This window comes from Bos mutus, chromosome 1 (genome assembly GCF_027580195.1).
Source record: "Bos mutus isolate GX-2022 chromosome 1, NWIPB_WYAK_1.1, whole genome shotgun sequence".
NCBI classification, from domain to species: domain Eukaryota; kingdom Metazoa; phylum Chordata; class Mammalia; order Artiodactyla; family Bovidae; genus Bos; species Bos mutus.
Genome location: NC_091617.1, coordinates 135,953,172 through 135,965,172, shown reverse-complemented (window position 1 = coordinate 135,965,172; position 12,001 = coordinate 135,953,172). Strand labels below are relative to the sequence as shown.

At 37.9% G+C, this 12,001-nt stretch overlaps 1 protein-coding gene across 1 annotated transcript in view; it reads left to right on the top strand.

The window, feature by feature from the left end:
* The window catches only part of DNAJC13 (DnaJ heat shock protein family (Hsp40) member C13), a 162,160-nt gene that overhangs the window by 45,531 nt on the left and 104,628 nt on the right, over positions 1–12,001 (top strand). Inside the window, exons 3-5 of the mRNA XM_005906542.3 lie at positions 4,589–4,664; positions 5,449–5,598; positions 6,022–6,063. Coding sequence (XP_005906604.2) covers positions 4,589–4,664; positions 5,449–5,598; positions 6,022–6,063 — 268 coding nt within the window. The remainder of the gene's footprint in view (positions 1–4,588; positions 4,665–5,448; positions 5,599–6,021; positions 6,064–12,001) is intronic.

Below are 12,001 nucleotides of genomic sequence, written 5' to 3'. Positions count from 1 at the left end.
CTTTTGCACAGCACTAATCAAGATGAAAAAGTTACACAAGAAAAATATTAGGAAGAACTATGTTTGGTAGAGATTAGTATAGAATTGAAAAGGATGTTTTCTTGACTTAGATTCTCTTAAGATTATGAATATCACCATATCAGTTGATATTTGGAACATTTCAGGGATTTAATTCTTACACTTTTGCTTCCAGAGTAAAGTAAATTCTATAGTTTTATTTCAGGATTATACAAATTGGTATGTTTGAAATGAATTCATTTATAGAACAGAGAGTAAAAGATGTGAAAAACAAACTTATGGTTGGGGTGGATGGGGAAGGGAGGGAGGGATAAATTGGGAGATTGAGATTGACCTAGATACCACTGCATATAATAGATATTTAATGAGTCCATTCTAAAGGAGATCAGTCCTGGGTGTTCTTTGGAAGGAATGATGCTAAAGCTGAAACTCCAGTACTTTAGCCACCTCATGCAAAGAGTTGACTCCTTGGAAAAGACCCTGATGCTGGGAGGGATTGGGGGCAGGAGGAGAAGGGGACGGCAGAGGATGAGATGGCTGGATGGCATCACCGACTTGATGGACGTGAGTTTGAGTGAACTCCGGGAGCTGGTGATGGACAGGGAGGCCTGGCGTGCTGCGATTTATGGGGTCGCAAACAGTTGGACGCGACTGAGTGACTGAACTGAACTGAACTGAACTAGCAAAACCTACTGTATAGCACAGGGGATTCTACGCAGTATTTTGTAATGACCTATATGGGAAAAGAATCTTTAAAAAGTAGATATATTTATATGTATAATTGATTCACTTTGCTGTACAGCTGAAACTAGCACAACACTGTAAGTCAACTATACTGCAATAAAAATTCTTAAAGAAAAAAATATTGGCATGTTTGTCAAGATGATTTTGAAAGTTAGAATTTGTGAATTCATATTTCTGCCATACATTTGATTTCATTATGCTATCTTCTGAGGCAAATACTGGTTTAATAAGATTTTATTTCTTTGGTTTTCTTTGTTCCCATTGATTAAGCCTCTGAAACTTTGAGACTTTTGAGCTATTTAGATAAATCCTCATCTACTTCATCTGTCCCTCAACCCTCTCCCCACTTTCAGTTCAGTTCAGTTCAGTCGCAACCAACTCTTTGCGACCCCATGGACTGCAGCATGCCATGGGCTTCCCTGTCCCATTACCAACTCCTGGAGCCTACTCAAACTCATGTCCATTGCATTGGTGATGCCACTTACAAAGCAGCAAATGAATGTTTTTATATTAGAAGGAAGTGTGCTCGTTGTTTAGTTTCCATGCCACCTTCAACATAAGAAATTAGGGGGGAAATTTGTAATACAGCAAAATGGTAGAAATTAATAAAATCTATCATTTTTCCCCAAAATGGAAACTTTGTCATTTTTATTATATAATGTACTGATTAGAAAATATATTAGGAAATTAAAATTTGAAAGAGCTCTCTTGATTTTAATGAGAATACTCTTAGTGTGTGACCTTTGAGTCAGATAGTGACTTGGTTTATGGTAATGTATACCTTTTTACTGTATTGGTAGTTTAAAGCAGAAAAGCACAGTCTTTTCCATACATATAAAAAAGGCATCTGGTGATATTTAACATCCATTTTGGTAATTTAAAAATCTTTTACTAAAATACTGAAAGATATTTCAATAAATATGCTAATTATACATTTTTCTAATATTCAACTGTTTTCCTAAAATGAACTGCCTTTGGTCATGATGTTCAGTTCAGTTCAGTCACTCAGTCGTGTCCAACTCTTGGCAACCCCATGAATCGCAGCATGCCAGGCTTCCCTGTCCATCACCAACTCCCGGAGTTCACCCAGACTCATGTCCATCGAGTCAGTGATGCCATCCAGCCATCTCATCCTCTGTCGTCCCCTTCTCCTCCTGCCCCCAATCCCTCCCAGCATCAGAGTCTTTTCCAATGAGTCAACTCTTCCCATGAGGTGGCCACAGTACTGGAGTTTCAGCTTTAGCATCATTCCTTCCAAAGAAATCCCAGGGCTGATCTCCTTCAGAATGGACTGGTTGGATCTCCTTGCAGTCCAAGGGACTCTTAAGAGTCTTCTCCAACACCACAGTTCAAAAGCATCAGTTCTTCGGCGCTTAGCCTTCTTCCCAGTCCAACTCTCACATGCATACATGACCACAGGAAAAACCATAGCCTTGACTAGATGAACCTTTGTTGGCAAAGTAATGTCTCTGCTTTTGAATATGCTATCTAGGTTGGTCATAACTTTCCTTCCAAGGAGAAAGCATCTTTTAATTTCATGGCTGCAGTCACCATCTGCAGTGATTTTGGAGGCCCCAAAAATAAAGTCTGACACTGTTTCCACTGTTTCCCCATCTATTTCCCATGAAGTGATGGGACCGGATGCCATGATCTTCATTTTCTGAATGTTGAGCTTTAAGCCAACTTTTTCACTCTCCACTTTCATCTTCATCAAGAGGCTTTTGAGTTCCTCTTCACTTTCTGCCATAAGGGTGGTATCATCTGCATATCTGAGGTTATTGATATTTTTCCTGGCAACCTTGATTCCAGCTTGTACTTCTTCCAGTCCAGCGTTTCTCATGATGTACTCTGCATATAAGTTAAATAAGCAGGGTGACAATATACAGCCTTGACGTACTCCTTTTCCTATTTGGAACCAGTCTGTTGTTCCATGTCCAGTTCTAACTGTTGCTTCCTGACCTGCATACAGGTTTCTCAAGAGGCAGGTCAGGTGGTCTGGTATTCCCATCTCTTTCAGAATTTTCCACAGTTTCTTGTGATTCACACAGTCAAAGGCTTTGGCATAGTCAATAAAGCAGAAATAGATGTTTTTCTGGAACTCTCTTGCTTTTTCGATGATCCAGCGGATGTTGGCAATTTGATCTCTGGTTTCTCTGCCTTTTCTAAAACCAGCTTGAACATTAGGAACTTCACGGTTCACATATTGCTGAAGCCTGGCTTGGAGAATTTTGAGCATTACTTTACTAGCATGTGAGATGAGTGCAATTGTGCAGTAGTTTGAGCATTCTTTAGCATTGCCTTTCTTTGGGATTGGAATGAAAACTGTATTACTATTTTAATCTGTCATTTGATTCTTATTGATAGTATTTATTTAAAAGTAGATTTGTTTTTTTTCCCCCTGATTTTATTATCCCTGGAAGAACTGAGAAGCTTTAGTTTGTTTCCTGGAACAGTCGAAGCATAGAATTTACCTGTTCCTTTAGGGTTTCATGGAGAAGGCAATGGCACCCCACTCCAGTACTCTTGCCTGGAAAATCCCATGGACGGAGGAGCCTGGTAGGCTGCAGACCATGGGGTCGCGAAGAGTCGGACACGACTGAGCGACTTCACTTTCACTTTTCCCTTTCATGCATTGGAGAAGGAAATGGCAACCCACTCCAGTGTTCTTGCCTGGAGAATCCCAGGGACCGGGGAGCCTGGTGGGCCACCATCTATGGGGTCCCACAGAGTTGGACACGACGGAAGCAACTTAGCAGCAGCAGCAGTTAGGGTTTCATCTCCTTATTTGATCCTGGTACTTTTGTAGAATGTAATTGTTTGCAGCTTTCTTAAATTCTTGTAATAGATGTTGATTTATTCTTAATTTTCATATTTATCAACATAGACTTAGTCATTTTTTTCTTCTGTGTCTATGGTTATAAATTATCATATTCTTAATTTTGTTTTTGTATTTTTTTTAGGCTTATTTTCTGGAGAGGGAGATGGCAACCCACTCCAGTATTCTTGCCTTGGGAATCCCATGAACAGAGGAGCCTGGCGGGCTACAGTCCATGGGGTTGCAAAGAGTTAGACATGACTGAGCAACTGACCTCACAGCACAGTCCTAGTTTATCATTTTATTTTCAAAGAGCTAATTTGTCAGTTTTAAATAAGTTTTTGTAATTCACTTTCCACTTTTATCATTATGAATTTCTCTCTCTTCTAAAAAATTACTGATACCCAAATGGTTATTCTCCTTCAAATATGTTGCTTTAAGTGAAGGAAGTGATTTAACAAGTGAAAATTGCTTGTCTGTGATGTAGGCTTCCTACTTCTATAAAATTGCAACACTTAATTGTAATAAAGGTAGTTGGTTAAATGGAAATCATTAAGATTCCAGAAAAAGGACTGTGATACATCAGTTGTAGGCTGTAGCTTTTCCTTTATTTGTGTCATGATCTTGTTGAAAGTATATTTTGAAAGAATTACTAGTGTATAGTGTCTTTTTTTTTTTTTTAATTTTCCCATTTAGAATATTTTGGCATCATCTGGCAGTTTTTTTGCTTAACTTCATGTATACTAACAACAAAGATTGCTTCCATAGGTTTTACTTTTCTACTTAAGGATCTTGTTGTTTCACAGTAGATTGAGTGATGGGTAGATTTATATATCAGTGGCATTTCAGAACATTAAAAATGTGAGAATATAAAACAAAGCTATATTTAGTCACATTAAATCAACTAATACATTTCTATTTATTTATTGAGATGTTTCTTTTGTGTTATATGTATTTTCTTATAAAATGTTTCCTTTAAGACTGAATTTAAGTACTTGATTTCCTTTGTAGGTATAAGCGTGTCTTTTCAGTTGGAACCCATGCGATAACTACATATAATCCCAATACCTTAGAAGTAACAAATCAGGTAATAATTTTAGAAGCTATTAGGTGTTTGAACTCCACTTGAATTTTAAAAGCCAGTGGTCCCTAGCCTGAAATCAGGCCAGGAAGGATAGAAATGTCAAATTTGAAAAAGATTAATATGCTTATATAATGCTCAATACTCAGGACCAAACATAAATAAATAAAGGGAGCATATGTGTGCATATTTCTAGGCTCTAAGGAGTATAGCTTTTTACGGTTACTTTGATTATAAACATCATTTTAATGTAAAATTTGTAAATTTTTTATAATTTTAAGGGCAATATTGTTACTCTGATACAGACATACATAAGTGCAGTGGTTAGAAAATGTATGTCATAAAAATAAGGTTGATATTTATAAAGGCAAGACTAAACTGAATATGGGTAAATAAACACTTAAAATATTCTAATTTAAGTCCAAATTAGGCATGTTTTACAGATTCCTCTTTTTGTTGCTGTTTTTAAATGTTTTGTAGATAATCATAAAATGTTATTCCCCAGCTCTTTTCATATCTGTGTATTTTAGTTGCTTTGGATTGATCAATCATTAATAATCAATCAGGGATTGAAATTGGAAAACGTAACTTTTTTATTATTGTCTCTGATAACTGAAAACTTTTTAGTTTGTTTTGTAGAGTTACTGTAAAACAAAACATTTTCTAGATCTCAGTACTGTGTTATAAAATTTTTTCATTTAATCAGTGATTTGAAATTAAAATCGTAAAAATAAGTGTTGCATTTCACCACAGTGTAGCACCAGTTGAATGATTTCCTTTTTTTTGTTAGTGGCCTTATGGAGACATTTGCAGCATCAGCCCTGTAGGAAAAGGACAAGGAACAGAGTTCAACCTCACATTTCGTAAAGGCAGTGGAAAAAAGTCAGAAACATTAAAATTTTCTACAGAGCACAGAACAGAACTTCTTACAGAAGCATTGGTGAGAACTGTTTCATGTTAATACACTAAATTTCTCTCTTCTCTTTTTTAATGAGTTACATTAAAGTACAGATGCTGGTGTTCTGAGCCCCTTTCCCACTTATTGACCCTTAATTGACTCTGTGAAACTTTTACTTTTTTCTTACTAAGAGGCTGGATAATCCTTTAGGTTTGATAGTTCTTTTAGGTCTTTTTAAATGCATTATATAGAACAAAGCAGTTGTATGTTTAATCTACCCTGTTTTTCAATAAAATTTCACACACTTTTTATTAAATATCCTTCAACTATAACTTTAATAACATTTTTTAATATCAGGATTACCAAGTTGGAATTTTACTTACTTTGGATAGAAAGTACTGAACTGAGAGTCTCTGTTAATAAGTCTGTTGTTATAAACTATGTTTTGTATGTCTTCTCTTTCAGAGATTTAGAACTGATTTTTCAGAAGGAAAAATCACAGGAAGGGCAAGTATTTCTAACATTTATTAATATCTTTTTTGGCTTATCAGTGTTGCACTTTAGAAATCCTTGCATAAATTGTGTATTCCCTTTGTGGCAAAGCTGAAGAAACTGAAACATAATTTTAATGTCTCCTGATATCATGTGATAGATAAATGTAGTTTAACAGGAAACTCAAATATGAGAAATTAGATTTATGATTGTTAATGCGAATAGTTAGATAACAATTTTCAGGCAGAACTAAATATTAAAAACAAGGCTTCATTCAGCAAGTCTTTATTCTGTTTCTTAACAGCAACAGAAGCTTCACACTGCTCATAATACTTCTTAGAACATGCAATTGTTGTTTGTTGTACAAGATTCTTATTTTGGAAGTATTAAACTTGTAAGAAAATATATGTATTGAAACTGTCTCATTGTATGCCCTCACCCTGAATCCGGGGGTTTCCCAGGTGGCTCAGTCACCTACCAGTGCAGGAGACGTGGGTTCAATGCCTGAGTCAGGAAGATCCCTGGGAGGAGAAAATGGCAACCCACTCCAGTACTGTTGCCTGGAAAATCCCATGGACAGAGGAGCCTACTAGGCTACAGTCCATGGAATCACAAAAAGTCCTACATGACTGAGAGACTGATCATGCTCACACTCACTGGGTCTTGCCGATAATGAGGATTTGCATGGTGCAATGACAGCTTTCAGGAAGTAATTATTGCTTATTAGAATCTTAACTTTTCCAGGCCTTCTCTAGACATGTTATAGCAGCATTTAAAGTAAATCTGAGTCTTCTGGGGAGAGGAAATGGGCGCTGATGCTTTTCTTTCACTCCCTTCAAATACGGAATTTCTTTCCATGAGAAGGTATTGCTTATATAATAGGGCTGGGGGATCCAGAGTGATGTGTAAATTCGGAGCACTGTCCATAACTCTAGCTTCTGGCAAAAGGCAGGACCTGAATTCTAATATGCTGGCAGTACCGTTCCCTTGTTTTTTAAAAGCCCTCATCCTTTCTATGGGTATTCTGTTCTGTGTTTTAGTATCTGAGAAGCCTCCTGATTTCAACTCAAGCAAATGGTTGGTTGCCAAGGAGCCATTTAAAATAGCTTAATGGTTTTTGGTGAGCTCCTTGCTGCTTATCACATTTCTATAAATCATAATTTAGTACACTTATTTTAATTATGTTAGTAGGTGAGTTTTCTGTATAGCTCATCTATTTGGAAAACAACTGCTTCCTAAAGCATATTTATAGATTTTGTTATAAGTTCCCCTTTATATATGTTAATTTCAGCAAGTTAATATTTTTCAAACTTTTTGGTGGAAACAGTATCCCTAGAAGATAGCCTGAAGAGCAGCAGTTTTATAAAAGTTGAATTTGGTCTTCGGCTTCCCATCGCTCCTAGATATACTCTAAATCAGATTCTCTTAAGACTGTCTTGGCCACCACAATCCTGAAGGACAGTGATTTGTTCCCTTGGCAAATCTCACTGCTTTACAGTTGATTACCTTCTGAAAGAATGGAGAATATCCTGCAGACTGGGCTGAGGCATGTAAACCAGCATAGTGGGAAAAGCACCAACTTTTGTGACCTCCCTTCCCACCAAATTTTGTGACCCACTTCTGCTGGAAAGGTGTGGTACTGCTCCATCCTTTAGTGCAGAATCAAGGCTTTAAATATATTCTTGGGTTAATGCAGGCCCTTTGGTCTTTCTGCAGAATTCCTTTTATGAAACTGTCATGTTCATGATGCCGTAGCTCAGAAATGCTGAGGGAATTGATGGATATGATTCTGTGAACCTCATTGCTGGGTTTAATGTTGGGAGGTGGAGATATTTATTATCTAATGTCTTACTCTCCTTTCCGAACACCTGCAAGAAAATTTCTCTGCCATTTTAGTGTTAGAAGTAGTTGTATTTTTGAGCAGCAACCAGTTTATTTTTACCTTAAGAATCATGTAACTGACCATGCATTCCACTTCATATTGGTGGGTAGAAAACTTTATGGAGTTTTTGGGTCAACAAGGGAATGTTCATTTCACATCTGACATTTTGTTATCCTATTTTCTCTTGGTCTCATTTTGCCTTTATTCTGTACATATCATTTTGGTTATCAGCCTCAACTAAATGTTTTTTCTAAGAATAAAACTGGGGAGTAAATGGATGTTCACCCTTGTAATTATTTCTGATACTAAGTTCTTTAATTTATAAAGGAATGTTATCTAAATAGAGCTTCCCAGATGGCACTAGTGGTAAAAAACTGCTTGCCAATGTAGGTGACATAGGAGATGTGGGTTAGATCCCTGGATTGGGAAGACCACTGGAGAAGGAAATGGCAACCTACTCGAGTATTCTAGCCTTGAGAATCCCACTGACAAAGGAGCCTGGCAGGCTCCAGTTGATGAGGTTGCAAAGAGTCAATCAAACACAATTAGCACCAGTTATCTAAATCAAATTTTACTTGCTAATGTGATCAAACTTCTAAAGATGACTTCCCAGTGGTGTGTATTTAGAAAAGCCTACAGTCAAACTGAGGCTTCAGCTTTTTTGTGTGTATAGAAAAAAAATCTACATCACTTCATGACAAATAGAAGGTGAAAAAATGGAAGTGGTGACAGATTTTATTTTCTTGGGCTCCAAAATCACTGTAGGCGATGACTGCTGCAGTGAAATTAAAAGATGCTTGTTCCTTGTAAGGAAATCTATAACAAACCTAGACCACGTACTGTAAACCAGAGACATCACTTTGTCAACAAAGGTCCATATAGCCAAAGCTATGATTTTTCCAGTAGTCATGTAGGGATGTGAGAGTTTGACCATAGCAAATGCTGAGCACTGAAGAACTGATGCTTTTGTATTGTGATGCTGGAGAAAACTCTTGAGAGTCCCTCGGGCAGCAAGGAGATCAAATCAATCAATCCTAAAGGAAATCAACCCTGAATATTGGAATACTGGAAAGACTGATGCTGAATCTGTAATACCTTGGCCACCTGATGTGAAAAGTGGACATATTGGAAAAGACCTTGATGCTGGGAAAGATTGAAGGCAAGAGGAGAAGGGAGCAGCAGAGCCTGAGATGGTTAGATAGCATCACCAACTCAGTGGACATGAATTTGAGCAAATTCCAGGAGATAATGGAGGACCGAGAAGCCTGACTTGCTGCAGTCCATGGGGTCGCAGAGTCAGAAACGACTGAGCGACTGAACAACAACAAGAAAAGTATCTACATTGATATATTGAATTAGCTTGGGTTGTTTAATTTAAATACCCTAAAAGCCCTGAAATGTGACTTAGCTCTTTTCCATGTCTAACTTGATTAAAAGAATCCATCGACAAAAGTTGAAATCTTTTCTCCAGTGGAATTCCTTCAGAGTAACTTCTGTTTAAGATTGCCCTTAAGATTTGCATGAGGGTGACTTAAAATTGTTTCACAACTAAAACCTTTGTTAATTTTCAAAAGATATACTGTCTTTTCATAGTGTTCATACTGTTCATGGGGTTCTCAAGGCAAGAATAGTGAAGTGGTTTGCCAGTCCCTTCTCCAGTGGACCACATTCTGCCAGAATGAACAGTATGAAAAGGAAAAGATAGGACACTGAAAGATGAACTCCCTAGGTTGGTAGTTCATCTCCCTAGGTTGGTAGGGAGTTCATCTCCCTAGGTTGGTAGTTCACCTCCCTAGGTTGGTAGGGAGTTGCCCAATATGCTACTAGAGATCAGTGGAGAAATAACTCCATAAAGAATGAAGGGATAGAGTTAAAGCAAAAATGACACCCAGTTGTGGATGTGACTGGTGATAGAAGCAAGGTCTGATGCTGTAAAGAGCAATATTGCATAGGAACCTGGAATGTCAGGTCCATGAATCAAGGCAAATTGGAAGTAGTCAAACAGGAGATGGCAAGAGTGAACATCGACATTCTAGGAATCAGCAAACTAAAATGGACTGGAATGGAATTTAACTCAGATGACCATTATATCTACTACTGCGGGCAGAAATCTCTTAGAAGAAATGGAGTAGCCATCATAGTCAACAAAAGAGTCTGAAATGCAGTACTTGGATGCAATCTGAAAAAAGACAGAATGATCTCTGTTCGTTTCCACAGCAAACCATTCAATATCACGGTAATCCAAGTCTATGCCCTGACCAGTAATGCTGAAGAAGCTGAAGCTGAATGGTTTTATGAAGACCTAGAAGACCTTTTAGAACTAACACCCAAAAAAGATGTCCTTTTCATTATAGGGGACTGGAATGCAAAAGTAGGAAGTCAAGAAACATCTGGAGTAACAGGCAGATTTGGCCTTGGAGTACAGAATGAAGCAGGGCAAAGACTAATACAGTTTTACCAAGAGAATGTACTGGTCATAACAAACACCCTCTTCCAACAACACAAGAGAAGACTCTATACATGGATATCACCAGATGGCCAACACTGAAATCAGATTGATTATACTCTTTGCAGCCAAGGATGGAGAAGCTCTATACAGTCAGCAAAAACAAGACCAGGAGCTTACTGGATCTGATCATGAACTCCTTATAGCCAAATTCAGACTTAAATTGAAGAAAGTGGGGAAAACCACTAGACCATTCAGGTATGACCTAAATCAAATCCCTTATGACTATACAGTGGAAGTGAGAAATAGATTTAAGGGATTATATCTGACAAACAGAGTGCCTGATAAACTATGGACAGAGGTTTGTGACATTGTACAGGAGACAGGAATCAAGACCATCCCCATGGAAAAGAAATGCAAAAAAGCAAAATGGCTGTCTGAAGAGGCCTTACAAATAGCTGTGAAAAGAAGAGAAGTGAAAAGCAAAGGAGAAAAGGAAAGATATATCCATCTGAATGCAAAGTTCCAAAGAATAGCAAGGAGACATAAGAAATCCTTCCTCAGTGATCAATGCAAAGAAACAGAGGAAAAAAATAGAATGGGATAGACTAGAGATCTCTTCAAGAAAATTAGAGATACCAAGGGAACATTTCATGCAAAGATGGGCTCAATAAAGGACAGAAATGGTATGGACCTAACAGAAGCAAAAGATATTAAGAAGAGGTGGCAAGAATACACAGAAGAACTGTACAAAAAAGATCTTCACGACCTTGGTAATCACGGTGGTGTGATCACTCACACTCACCTAGAGCCAGACATCCTGGAATGTGAAGTCAAGTGGGCCTTAGGAAGCCTCACTATGAACAAAGCTAGTGGAGGTGATGGAATTCCAGTTGAGCTATTTCAGATCCTAAAAGATGACGCTGTGAAACTGATGCACTCAATATGCCAGCAAATTTGGAAAACTCAGCAGTGGCTACAGGACTGGGAAAGATCAGTTTTTATTCCAATCCCAAAGAAAGGCAATGCCAAAGAATGCTCAAACTACCACAATTGCACTCATCTCACATGCTAGTAAAGTAATGCTCAAAATTCTCCAAGCCAGGCTTCAGCAATACGTGAACCGTGAACTTCCAGATGTTCAAGCTGGTTTTAGAAAAGGCAGAGGAACCAGAGACCAAATTGCCAACATCCACTGAATCATCGAAAATGTCAGATAGTTCCAGAAAAACATCTACTTCTGCTTTATTGACTATGCCAAAGCCTTTGACTGTGTGGATCATAATAAACTGTGGAAAATTCTGAAGGAGATGGGAATACCAGGCCACCTGACCTGCCTCTTGAGAAACCTGTATGCAGGTCAGGAAGCAACAGTTAGAACTGGACATGGAACAACAGACTGGTTCCAAATAGGAAAAGGAGTATGTCAAGGCTGTGTATTGTCACCCTGGTTATTTACCATGAGTACATCATGAGAAATGCTGGGCTGGAAGAAGCACAAGTTGGAATCAAGATTGCTGGGAGAAATATCAATAACCTCAGATATGCAGATGACACCACCCTTATGGCAGAAAGTGAAGAACTAAAGAGCCTCTTGATGAAAGTGAAAAAAGAGCGTGAAAAAG